At 42.1% G+C, this 14,085-nt stretch overlaps 1 protein-coding gene across 5 annotated transcripts in view; it reads right to left on the minus strand.

Annotated features, from left to right (window-relative positions):
* The window catches only part of TPGS2 (tubulin polyglutamylase complex subunit 2), a 77,512-nt gene that overhangs the window by 24,012 nt on the left and 39,415 nt on the right, over positions 1 to 14,085 (minus strand). For all 5 annotated transcript variants that reach the window (XM_034643055.1, XM_034643057.1, XM_034643056.1 and 2 more), the window contains exon 3: positions 699 to 786. In XM_034643055.1, coding sequence (XP_034498946.1) covers positions 699 to 786 — 88 coding nt within the window. The remainder of the gene's footprint in view (positions 1 to 698; positions 787 to 14,085) is intronic.

Here is a 14,085-nt window from a genome sequence, read left to right on the forward strand (position 1 = left end):
GGAACGCAGAGGCAGGAAAGCCCTCTTGTGAGCAGGGAAGTCTGCGGCAGGAATGCGCTGATCTCCAGTTAGGGTTTCCTGGCTTACGAAATTTTACAGGAGTCTTCCCTTAAATGTGCAGCACCGCCTTTCATGTGTACGTAGTACCTCCAATTTCTGACTCTACCAGGTTATGAGTTCCCACATCTGCAACATGAATGTCTATCCTAGACACTTAAATACTAAAGATGGACAACTTGACAAGTGAGGTGGTTGGTAACTTAGGCTGGGGAGATGTGCAGAAGAGAAGTTAAAGATCTGTGTAAGGGTCACAGCCCTGAGGTCACTGCCACGCTGGGAATGAAGGAAGTTACCCTCTTATGACCATCAGTGGCTGTCCCTTCAGTTCACTCTGAGGAGAATGCTCTGGGGTAGAGTCGTCAGAAGGTTTAAGTTTGAGGTGGATACAGGAATTTTGTGTAGTGATTGTTTTCCATGAGCGCATTTCAAAAGGAAGCCTCTAAATTGAGTTTCTAGGTAAGTACCAGCTAGACTCTGGCATAGTGGGTGGTGGGTGAAGCAATGATGGTATGTGTTGGATTTGGGGGAAAAGAAATCAGCTTCTGGACATTGCACTTTAGGAGAACTCATGAAAACCATCCAGATACCCAAACTCTCAGCCAGGGAAATGTTACCCTATGGCAAGAAGGCTGACTCACCATCCAGCTTCACACTCCATGTCATGTGGAAGCCGTTGGTCATCAAGTAAAAATTCTTCACATCCTCAGGTAGCACGCAGTTATTTTTCTAGAATCACAAAGTAACTGAGTGTTAGGTCAGGACTGAGAAAGGGCACAGGGCTGGCTATGCCCCAAAGCAAATGGGGATACTATTTACCATGTTTTAGATCCCCCAAATGGGAAGAGTCTGGTAAGTATCTACAAACTCCATTAGAGAGTTCCAGTTTAGGATGGCAACACAGAAGGCCCCTGAAACTCACCTCCTCCCATAGACATACCAAATCCACAGCTATATATGGAATAATTCCCCCTGAAAGAAATCCAGAAGCTGGCTTAGCAACTCCTACACATTGGGTGAATGAGAAAAAATGTACATCAAAATGGGTAGGAGAGGCTGAGACACAACTCACCATAAACCCCACCACTGGCGCAGCAATACACAACCAGGAGAGAATTCACAGACCCAATCTTCCCTCTAATGAGTGAAGGGTTTGAACTCTCTATCTGGCATACCAACTTTTAAGATCTGCATTTGAGATATGAGCTCCCCAGACACCTAGCTTTGAAAGCCAAAGGGGCTTGCTCCACAAGATCCACAAGGCTAAATAGCAAACTGAGAAACAGTTCTCGAAGGGCTCATGCCCTATGCAGATTTCCCATCCCAGGGCCTTCTGCAGAGGCAGCCAACTGAAAAGTACCCAGACTTTCTGTGAAAGAGGCTTATTTGCTTAACACACACCTAGGGGCCGACAGAAATACTCTCCAGAGAACAGGGAGGCTGGAAGGCACCAGCCTTGCTCCAGGTCAGCAGTATCTCCCAGAAAAGAGCTTGTACACCCGTCTGATGCACTGGCCTTTGCATCTACTGCCTAAGGGACACACCTTTGATTACTTGGCTCTGGTGGCCAAGGGACTTCCATTTCTAGGTCCCATAGGACTATAACAAAGAAACAGTTCTTAATTGGCTATCCCACTGATGAAGGATAGTTGGAAGAAAGGCAGGCAGGCAGGGACAAGCCCCCCCCCCCAGGAAACCACACTTAAAAGGATTTTACACCACCCTGGAAGGAGCCCTCCCCCCTTTCCCCTGTAATAGAGGACAAAAACAGGTGAATGGAGGGTTAATCAGATTATAACAGTCCACCACCAAGCCCATGAAAACCCCTAGAAACTCTGGTGGCAAACTTTTAGGGTCCCCTCCCTCTTTGGGAGCTTTGTACTGTCATTCAATAAACTTTGCTTTACTATCACTCAATAAACCTTGCTTTGCTGCCCACCCCTCTGTCTGGTCTACCTCTTCATTCTTCAAAGCAGCATGACCAGGAACCGTGGGAAGGTAAAGAAATCCTGCAGCACCACCACGGCACAGTGTAGGGGCAGCAGACTGAAAAGCCCAGTCTGTCCATGAAAAAGAGGCCTACTTGCAGATCTTTAAAAATGTGGCCTAAAGGTCTCTCCTCTGCACAGACCTGGGAGGCCAGTGGCCATCATGTTCGCACTATCCCTCTGCCACGCTCCGGGTCACCAGTGTCTCCGTGAAAGGACCTATGTATATGTATGGCACCCCGTCTTTTTTTGGCTGCCACCTAGAGGACACAGCACTCAATAGCTGGGCTCTGGTGGCCAGCAGGGCTTGTGTTTATTATGGGTTCAATGGGAAGGAAAGCAAACAAAGAAATAGATCCTGACTGGCTATCCACCCAGGGCTCAATGCAGAGGGACCAGAGAAAAACATCCATTTTCTAGACTTCCCCTGAAAGTTGTATACAATTGGCCCTTAAACAACACAGGTTTGAAATATGCAGGTCCACTTATATGGATTTTTTTCCCCCCGATAAATACAGTATTGTAAATGTATTTTCTCTTATAATTTCTTAACATTTTCTTTACTCTAGCTTTATTAAGAATCCACTGTATAATACAAAAAACATACAAAGTACATGTCGACTGTTTATGTTATCAGTAAGGCTTCCAGTCAACAGTTTTGGGGAGTCAAATTATAGATTTTCCACTATGCAGAGGGGCTGGCATTCTTAACCCCCTCATTGTTTAAGGATCAACTATATTTACACACTTTAAAAGCTTTTGCCTGAAGGCCCAGCTTCTGATCACCCTTATCTAGGAGCTGACAGAGATCCTCCTATTTGTAACAGACAGGTGTTGGCAAGCCTTCAACCACTGGGAGTCATTAAAGACAAAGGCTGCCTAGACAATCACAAAGGTGTGAGAGACAACAGAGAGCAAGGAGCAAGGTTGAATAAGGTTCATCTCCTACGTGAGACCATGACTTCAAGACTGGAAGAAATGGCTGTCTGACCTAATACACAGAAACTAAGGAAGAGAAAAAAAATGAAGAAACAGAGTAATACATTCCAAACAAAAGAACATGATAAAACTCCAGAAAGATCTGAATGAAATGGAGATAGGTGATTTACCTAAGGGTTCAAAATAGCACTCACAAATATGCTCACGTTGAGCTCAAAAGAGAAATGCAAGAACTAAGTGAGAATTTCAACAAAGAGATACACAATATAAAAAAGTAACACATAGAAGTTCCAGAGCTGGGACGCCTGGGTGGCTCAGTCAGTTAAGTGTCTGCCTTTGGCTCAGGTCATAGCTCTCCGGGTCTTGGGATCATGCCATTCTGAGCAGGGAGCCTGCTTCTCCCTCTCCCTCTGCTCCTCCCTCCAGCTTGTGCTCTCACTCTATCTAAATAAAATCTTTAAAAAGAAAACAAGAAAGTCCCAGAGCTGAGGGATACAAGGATTGAAATGAAAAATACACTAGTGGGGTTCCACAGCAGACTAGGTGACATGGAAGAGGGATCAGTGAACTCAGAGTAGTGGAACTCATTTAATCAGAGCAGCAAAAAGAAAAATTTTAAAAGGGTGAAGATACCTTAAAGGACTTATGAAAGAACATAAAGCAGATGAACATTAGCACAAAGGGGTCTTGGGAGGAGGAGAGGGAGGGTAAATGGAGCACAAAATTTGAAGAAATAATGGCTGAAAATTTCCCCAACCTGGGGAAGGAAAAAGACATTTCACATCTGGGAAGTGCAGAGTTCCAAGTAAGTTGAACCCAGAGCCCCACATCAGAACACAGAATTGTCTAAGGAAAAGGAGAATCTTAAAAGCAGCAAGAGAAAAACAGCTTAACTTACAAGGGAACCCCATAAAAGACTATGAGAAGATTTTTTTCAGCAAAAACTTTGCAAGCCAGACTGGAATGGCACAATATATTCAAAGTATGGAAAGAAAGGAACTGCCACCAAAGAATACTCTACCCAGCAAAATTATCCTTCAAAATTTAAGTAGAGACAAAGTTTTCCAGACAAGCAAAAGGTAAAGGAGTTCATCACCACTAAACTGGCCTTACACGAAATATTAAAGGGACTTCCTTAAACGGAAAAGAGAAGCCACAGAGTGTGAAAATTATGAAAGAAAGAAATTTCACTGGTATAAGCAACCTTATACTGAAGGTAGTACATCAATTACTTATAAAACTAGTGTGAAGGTTAAAAGTCAACAGTAGTAAAATCAATTATATCTACAATAATTAGCTAAGGGATAAACAAAATAATACAAAATATGACAAAAACAAAAAATGGGGAGGGGCGTAAAAATGCAGTGCTTGTAGAATGTGTTTGAACGTAAGCAATCATCAACTTAAAATAGATTGCTACATACAGAGGGTGTTATGCATGAACCCCAGGATAACCACAAACTTAAAGACGTTTAATACACAAAAAAACAAAGAGAAGGAAATCCAAACATAATATTAAAGAAAGTCACCAAATCATAAGACAACAAGAGAAGAAAGGAACAGTAAAGAATTACAAAATAACCAGAAAACAATTATGGCAGTAAATAAGCCCCTATCAATAATTACTTTAAAGGAGCTTGGGAAGAGGGTGTAGTAGGAGGACCCTGAGCTCACCCCTCCCAAGTTTACAACTAGATATCATCCATATCCAAGTCAATAAACTAGAGAGGGATCGAAGGCTGGCAGAACAAACTCCACAACAAAATATAGAGAAGAACCTGCATGTGAAAGCTTAGGAAGGTGAGAAAGGTGGAGGGAGGCTGCCCACAGAAGGGAAGCAGCTGTGTGCAGGGAAAGGGCAGAGAAATGGGCCCTCATACCCAGGAGGACTAATTCCCATAAAGTTTGGCTTTGAAAACCAGAGTTGCTGAACTGTGTAAGTTTGTATAACCAGTGGGACTTGGAGCCTGGAGCTTTAAAAACCAGCTGACTCAGGACTGGGAGAGATGGGACAAGCCAAGTAAATCCAGCCCAGCCAGGAAGGCAGGTGACAGCTGGGCTGCTGCCATTAAAGGGACAGCAGCCTGCATACACAGGCAATATAAAGATAGTTTATACAACACCAGGGGCAAATGGGAGACAGATCTGTCCACAGAGATTTCAGAGCATGTTGGGGGACTTCTCTGAAAATGAGGGAACTGGCAGGTGGCATTTTTCTCCCCCCTCTCCGCAGCATAAACACAGGGCCATCTGTGGAAGGCAGGGCTGCAGAGACACTTGGTACCTAACCTGCTAGCAGTGTGCCATGTCCACGAGGACTCCTGAGGACTTGCCCACTTGAAGCCTGCTAGCTTTGGCCCTGGGTTCAGGGCAAAGTTTGCAAAACTTGTGCATCCCCCACCCAGCAGCCAGTGGGCTCACAGGCATCCCACCCAGTTGCTGCATGCCTCCAGCTACTGTCACTCGCCAGCCTCAGCCGCACCCAACCATCCCTGGGCATTGCACCCAGCTCTGGGCGTGCAGCTGAGCTGTCATGCAGCCCCCAGCTGCTACAGTGCTTCTACAAATCTGGCATGAACTAGTGGCCCAGTGCAAATTTTGCTAATGCCACTGCCCTGCCCCTAAGTTCCCTGGCAGGCATGCACCCTCAGAGCTGGCCTGAGTCCCACTAACACCACGTGAGCAAGCAGAGCCCAGAGCACAGAGTCAGTGCAGACAACTGCACTGAAAGTAAAAGTGACTCAGACACAACAGCAGGACGTAAGCAACACACACAGGATACTCTCCTGAAGTGCCAGGTTCAGGTGAACAGGGAAGACTGCACTGCAAGACACTCCAGGACCTCTTCTTCATAAAGTCACTACTTTATTTTTTTCCCCCAAGATTTTATTTATTTATTTGAGAGAGAGAGAGAAAATGTGCACATGAGCAGGGATGAGGGGCAGAGGTAGAGGGAGAAGCAGACTTCCCACTGAGCAGGGAGCCTGATGCAGGACTCGATCCCAGGACCCTTCGATCATGACCTGAACCCAAGGCAGACACTTAACCAACTGAGACTCCCAGGTGCCCATAAAGTCACTACTTTCAAGAGCAGAAGACTTAGTTTACGTTCCCAACACAGAGATACAGAGGCAGAAAAATGAGAAGAAAAATTTAACCCAAATGAAAGAACAACACAAGGCCATGGCCAGAGATCTAAGTGAAACCAACATAAGTAGCATGACTGATAGAGAATTTAAAACAATGACCATAAGGATATTCACGGGACTTGAGAAAAGAGTAGAGGACATCAGTAAGACTCTTAATACAGAGATAAGGAACACCATAGCAGAGATCAAGGGCTCAATAAATCAAATGAGAAATACGCTTGATGGAATGAACAGTAGGCTGGAAGAAGCAAAGGAACAAATTAATGACCTAGAGCACAGAGTAATGGAAAGTAATCAAGCTGAAAAAAAAAGAAAAAAATCATGCAAAACGAGAATAGACTTAGGGAACTGAGTGACTCCATCAAAAGTAACAGGATGAGTATTTCAGGAGTCCTTGAAGAAGACAGAGAAAAGGGGGAAGATAATTTATTTGAAGAAATAATAGCTAAAACTTTCCTAATCTGGGAAAGAAACACATATCTAGATCCAGGAGGCAGAGAAAACCCCCACCAAAATCAACAAAAGCAGTTCCCCACCAAGACATATTATAATTAAATTAGCAAACTGTAGTGATTAAAAAAAAAAGCAGCAAGACAAAAAACAGTAACATACAAGGGAAAGCATATAAGGCTAGGAGGGGATTTTTCAGCAGAAACTTTCCAAGAAAGAAGGGAGTGGCATTCAAAATGTTAAATGGGAAAAATTTGCAGCCAAGAATAGTCTATCCAGTGAGGCTATCATGCAGAATAGAAGCAGAGAGAGAGAGATTCCCAACCGAAAACTAAAGGAGTTCATAAGCACTAAACCAGCCCTGTAAGAAAGATTAAAAGGGACTCTTTAAGCAGAAAGGAGAGGCCAGTGACAATATAAAGACAGGAAACACAAAAGCAGTAAAAATGAATATTGCTGTAAAAAAATGAGTCAAGGAACTCACAAGATAAAAGGATGTAAAATATGACAACATATACCTAAAACATGGGGAGGAAAAGAGAAAGAATGGGTTCAAATATAAACAACCATCAACTTAATATATACTGCTATGTGCAAAAGAGGTTATATACAAACCTAATGGTAACCATATATCAAAAACCACTGATAAATATGCATAGTACAAAAAGAAAGAAATCTAAATATATAAAGGATATGAGCAAAACACGAAACGCAAGGATCAGAGAAAATCTTCAGAAACTACCATAAAACAATAAAATGACAATATATATCAATAATTACTTTGAATGTAAATGGACAAAATGCTACCATCAAAAGACACAGAGTGACAAAATGGTGAAAAAGCAAGACCCATTTATATGCTGTCTACAAGAGACTCATTTTAGACCTTAAAAACACCTGCAGGGGTGGAGAAACATTGATCATGCAAATGGATATCAAAACAAAGCTGGAGTAACAACACTTATATTGGACAAAATTTTTAAATAAAGACTGTAACAAGAGACAAAGAAGGACACTATATAATAGTAAAGGGGACAATTCAACAAGAAGATATAACAATTGTAAATATTTATGCACCCAACATAGCAACACCCAAATACACAAAACAGTTAATAACAAACATAAAGGAACTAAGTGCTAATACAATAAAAATAGGAGACTTTAACACCCCACTTACATCAATAGATCATCTCAACAAGGAAACAATGGTTTTGAATGACACACTGGAACAGATGGATTTAACAGATACATTCAGAACATTCCACCCTGAAACAGCAGAACACACATTCTTTTCTAGCGCACACAGAACATTCTCCAAAATAGATCACATATTAGCCCACAAAACAAACCTCAACTAATCCAAGATCGAAATCATACCATGCCTATTTTCTAAGCACAACACTATGAAACTAGAAGTCAACCACAAGAAAAAATCTGGAAAGACCACAGATACATGGAGGTTAAAAAGCATGCTACTAAATAATGAACAGGTCAACCAGGAAATCAAATAAGAAATAAAAAAGTACATGGAAACAAAAATGAAAACACAATGGTCTACACAAATTTTAGGATTGTTTGTTCCATTTCTGTGAAAAATGTTGATGGTATTTTGACAGGGACTGCACTGAATGTCTAGATTGCTTTGGACAGTATAGACATTTAATACATTTTATACATTTATACAATATTTGTTCTTCCAATCCATGAGCATGCAATGTTTTTCCATTTCTTTGTTTTCTTCCTCAATTTCCTTCGTAAGTGTTCTATAGTTTTCAGAGTATAGATCCCTTACCTCTTTGGTTAGGTTTATTCCTAGTATCTTATGAGTTTTGGTACAATTATAAATGGGATCAATTCCTTGATTTCTCTTTCTTCTTCCTCATTGTCAGTGTAGAGAAATGCACTGATTTCTGTGCACTGATTTTATATCCTGTAACTTCGCTGAATTCCTGTATCAGTTCTAACAATTTTTTGGTGGTCTTTTGGGTTTTCTACATAGAGTATCATGTTGTCCACAAAGAGTGAAAGTTTAACTTTTTCTTTGCTAATTTGGATGCCTTTTATTTCTTTTTGTTGTCTGACTGCTGAGGCTAGGACTTCCAGTACTATGTTGAACAACAGTGGTGAGTGGACATCCCTGTCATGTTCCTGACTTTAGGGGAAAAGCTGTCAGTTCTTCCCTGATGAGGATGATATTCTCTGTGGGTTTTTCATACATGGCCTTTATGATATTGAGGAATGTTCCCTCTATCCCTACACTGTGGAGAGTTTTTATCAAGAAAGGATGTTGTATTTTGTCAAATGCTTTTTCTGCATCTATTGAGAAGATCATATGGTTTTTGTCCTTTCTTTTATTAATGTGGTGGAACCAGAAAAGACCCTGAGTAGCCAAAGTAATATTGAAAAAGAAAACCAAAGCTGGAGGCATCACAATTCCAGACTTCAAGCTATATTACAAAGCTGTAATCATCAAGACATGGTACTGGCACAGATAAAGACACACAGATCAATAAAACAGAACAGAAAACCCAGAAATAAACCCACAACTATATGGTCGATAAATCTTCAGCAAAGCAGGAAAGAATAACCAATGTGAAAAAGACAGTCTTTTCAACAAATGGTGTTGGGAGAACTGGACAGTGATGTGAGAAAGAAAAAAAACTGGACCATTTTCCTACATCATACACAAAAACAAATTAACAATGGATTAAAGACCTAAATGTGAGACCTGAAACCATAAAAATCCTAGAAGAAAACACAGGCAGTAACCCCTCTGACATAGCCGTTAGCAACATTTTTCTAGATACATCTCCTGAGGCAAGGGATAAAATAAAAATTAACTATTGGGACTACATCAAAATAAAATGCTCCTTCACAGCAAACAATCAACAAAACTAAAAGGCAACCTACAGAATAGGAGAAAATATTTGCAAATGACATATCCAAAAAAGGGTTAACATTCCAAATATAGAAAGAACTTATCAAACTCAACACCCAAGAAACAAATAATCCAATTTAAAAATGGGCAGAAGACAGTGAAGAGACATTTCTTCAAAGAAGACACACAGTTGGCTAAAAGACACATGAAAAGATGCTCAACATCAGTAGCAGGGAAACGCATACCAAAACTACAAGGAGGTATCATCTCACACCTATCAGAATAGCTAAAATCAACAACACAAGAAACAAGAGGTGTTGATGAGGATGTGGGAAGAAAAGGAACCCTTGTGCACTGGTAGTGGGAATGCAAACTGGTGCAGACACTGTGGAAAACAGTATGGAGCTTCCTCAAAAAGTTAAAATGGAACTGGCCAACAATCCAGCAATCACACTATTGGGTATTTACCGAAAGAATACAAAAACACTAATTCAGGAGTAGGGGACCCCTTTTTCAGCCGGTCCCCTGAGTCGAGCTGGATAGGTACCAGACGGGCCTGAACATCCATGGAATCAGCCTGAGACACAGGAAGATACATCTGGATCTCTACAAATGAACATCTCCAGCGCTGAGTATGGAGGTACGAAGCAGGGAGCCGTGAAACCGCGCACAGATACCGGAAGATAAACGGAAGGGGGAGGGAGCCGCCGCGTTCGGGCGCCGGGAGGCGGTAGCCACCTGCACGGGGAGTGGCTGGACTCCCGGACCGGCACCTGCGAGAAAACAGACTGGGACTGTGAGCCAGGGAATGCGCGCCACCAGACTTGTCACGGAACTCCGGTGCGCTCACTGGAACCAGACAGACCGGGAGCTCCGGGAGTGCGCGGGGCGGCTGGTGGTGTTAGAAACACAAAGGACAGACACGCGCTGGCCCTGGAAGTGAGGGCTGAGACGCCAGGTGTGGGGCGCACATCCCGAGACACTGAGGGTTGAGCAGCACCAACAGAAACAGAGTTAAAGTGGCCAGAACATCAGTGAAGAACGGGCCGCAATCCCTCTGTTCTGTGACAGAGGCTGAGATTCAGCCGCTGCTGCTCTGACTCTCAGAAGAGGCACAACAAACCGCCAGGGAAAGCCGCCAGAGAACAAAAGCCTGGAAATACGGGCTCACAGTGTGCCCATCCCCACCGCCCCTCACAAGGGACATGGAGACTTTACCCAAATAGGGTTGCCAGAGTATCGGCATGGCAGGCCCCTCACCCAGAAGGCAGGCTGAAAAATCAAGAAGCCCACATTCCTGGGCACCTGGGTGGCACAGTCACTGAGCGCCTGTCTTTGGCTTAGGGCGTGATCCCAGCATTCCGGAAGGGAGTCCCTCATCGGGCTCCTCCGCTGGGAGCCTGCTTCTTCCTCTCCCACTCCCCTGCTTGTGTTCCCTCTCTTGCTGGTTGGCTCTCTGCCACATAAATAAATAAAATCTTTAAAGAAGAAGCCCACATCCCTAAGATCCCTATAAAACAAGGGTGCACAGCCTGGGTCCCAGTCAATAATTTGGGCTCTGGACAACCCCGCAAACTCTCCTCATCAGAATGACGAGTAGGATAAGTCCCCCCCAGCAAAGAAAAGACAATGAGTCTGTGGCCTCTGCCACAGAAATAATGGATATGGATGTAACCAAATTATCAGAAATGGAACTCAGAGTAACAATGATCAAGATGATGAGTAGACTTGAAAAAAGTATTAACGAAAATGTTACTGAGAATATAGAATCCCTAAGGGCGGAAATGAGAGCGAATCTGACAGAAATTAAAAATTCTATGAGCCAAAGCAGTCAAAACTAGAGGCTCTGACGGCCAGGGTCACCGAGGCAGAGGAACGTATTAGCGAATTGGAGGATGGGTTAGTAGAAGAAAAAACGAAAATAGAAGCCGGACTTAAAAAAATCCAAGCCCATGAATGTAGGTTATGGGAGATTACTGACTCAATGAAACAATCCAATGTCAGAATCATTGGCATCCCTGAGGGGGTGGAGAAAAACAGAGGTCTAGAAGAGATATTTGAACAAATTGTAGCTGAAAACTTCCCTAATCTAGTGAGGGAAACAAACATTCGTGTCCAAGAGGCAGAGAGGACCCCTCCCAAGCTCAACCACGACAAACCTACGCCACGTCACGTCATAGTGCAATTCGCAAATATTAGATCCAAGGATACAGTATTGAAAGCGGCCAGGGCAAAGAAATTTCTCACGTACCAAGGCAAAGGTATCAGAATTACGTCAGACCTCTCTACACAGACCTAGAATGAGAGAAAGGGTTGGGGGGAGGGCATTTTTAAAGTTCTCTCAGAGAAAAACATGCAGCCAAGGATCTTTATCCAGCAAGGCTGTCATTCAGAATTGATGGAGAAATAAAGACATTCCAGAATCGCCAGTCATTAACCAATTTCGTAACCACGAAACCATCCCTACAGGAGATATTAAGGGGGGGTTCTATAAAGGTAAAAAGGCCCCAAGAGTGATACAGAACAGAAAGTCACAACCGATACAAACAAAGACTTTACTGGCAATATGGCATCATTAAAATCATATCTCTTAGTATTCAGTCTTAATGTGAATGGCTTAAATGCTCACATAAAACGCCACAGGGTTGCAGATAGGATAAAAAGAAATGACCCATCCATTTGCTGTCTACAAGAGAATCATTCTGAACCCAAAGATACATTCAGACTGTCACTGAAGGGATGGAGTACCATCTTTAATGCAAATGGACCTCAAAAGAAAGCTGGGGTAGCAATTCTCATATCAAATAGATTGGATTTTAAACTAAAGAGTATAGTTAGAGATGCAGAAGGGCACTATATTATTCTTAAAGGAAGTATTCAACAAGTGGATATGACAATTATTAATATATATGCCCCCAACAGGGGAGCAGCAAGATACACAAGCCAACTCTTAACCAAAATAAAGAGACATATAGATAAGAACACAGTAATAGTAGGGGACCTCAACACCCCACTATCAGAAATAGACAGAACACCCTGGCAAAAACTAAGCAAAGAATCAAAGGCTTTGAATGCCATACTCGACGAGTTGGACCTCATAGATATATATAGNTCATTGATATATATATAGAACACTACACCCCAGAACCAAAGAATACTCATTCTATTCTAATGCCCATGGAACATTCTCAAGAATAGACTATGTTCTGGAACACAAAACAGGTCTCAACCGATACCAAAAGACTGAAATTACCCCCTGCATATTCTCAGACCACAAAACTCTAAAATTGGAACTCAACCACAAGGAAAAATTTGGAAGATACTCAAACACTTGGAGGCTAAGAACCATCCTGCTCAAGAATGACTCGATAAACCAGGAAATCAAAAAACAAATTAAACAATTTATGGAGACCAACGAGAATGAATACACAACGGTCCAAAACCTATGGGATACTGCAAAGGCAGTCCTAAGGGGGAAATACATAGCCATCCAAGCCTCACTCAAAAGAATAGAAAAATCTAAAATGCAGTTTCTATATTCTCACCTCAAGAAACTGGAACAGCAACAGAGGGACAGGCCTAACCCACTGACAAGGAAGGAGTTGACCAAGATTAGAGCAGAAATCAATGAATTAGAAACCAGAACCACAGTAGAGCAGATCAACAGGACTAGAAGCTGGTTCTTTGAGAGAATCCATAAAATTGATAGACCACTGGCAAAACTTGTCCAAAAACAAAGAGAAAGGACTGAGATTATTAAAATTATGACTGAAAAGGGAGAGGTCACGACCAGCACCATTGAAATTGCAAGGATTATTAGAAACTTTTATCAACAGCTATATGCCAAAAAACTAAACAATCTGGAAGAGATGGAGGCCTTCCTGGAAACCTATAAACTACCAAGACTGAAACAGGAAGAAATAGATTTCTTAAATAGGCCAATTAACTATGAAGAAATTGAGTCAGTGATAAACAACCTTCCAAATAATAAAACTCCAGGCCCAGACGGTTTTCCTGGGGAATTCTACCAAACATTCAAAGAAGAAATAATACCTATTCTCCTAAAGCTATTTCAAAAAATAGAAACAGAAGGAAAGCTACCAAACTCATTCTATGAGGCTAATATTACCTTGATCCCCAAACCAGGCAAAGACCCCCTCAAAAAGGAGAATTACAGACCGATTTCTCTAATGAATATGGATGCCAAAATCCTCAACAAGATCCTTGCTAATAGAATCCAACAGTACATTAAAAGGATTATCCATCATGACCAAGTGGGATTCATACCTGGGATGCAAGCATGGTTCAACACTCGCAAATCAATCAATGTGATACATCATATCAACAAGAAAAGACTCAAGAACCATATGATCCTCTCAATTGATGCAGAAAAAGCATTTGACAAAATACAGCATCCTTTCCTGATTAAAACCCTTCAGAGTGTAGGAATAGAGGGTACATTTCTCAATCTCATAAAAGCCATCTATGAAAAGCCTACTGCAAGCATTATTCTCAATGGGGAAAAGCTGGAAGCCTTTCCCTTAAGATCAGGAACACGACAAGGATGCCCACTCTCGCCACTATTATTCAACATAGTACTAGAAGTCCTTGCAACAGCAATCAG

Source organism: Ailuropoda melanoleuca, chromosome 14, assembly GCF_002007445.2.
Source record: "Ailuropoda melanoleuca isolate Jingjing chromosome 14, ASM200744v2, whole genome shotgun sequence".
NCBI lineage: Eukaryota > Metazoa > Chordata > Mammalia > Carnivora > Ursidae > Ailuropoda > Ailuropoda melanoleuca.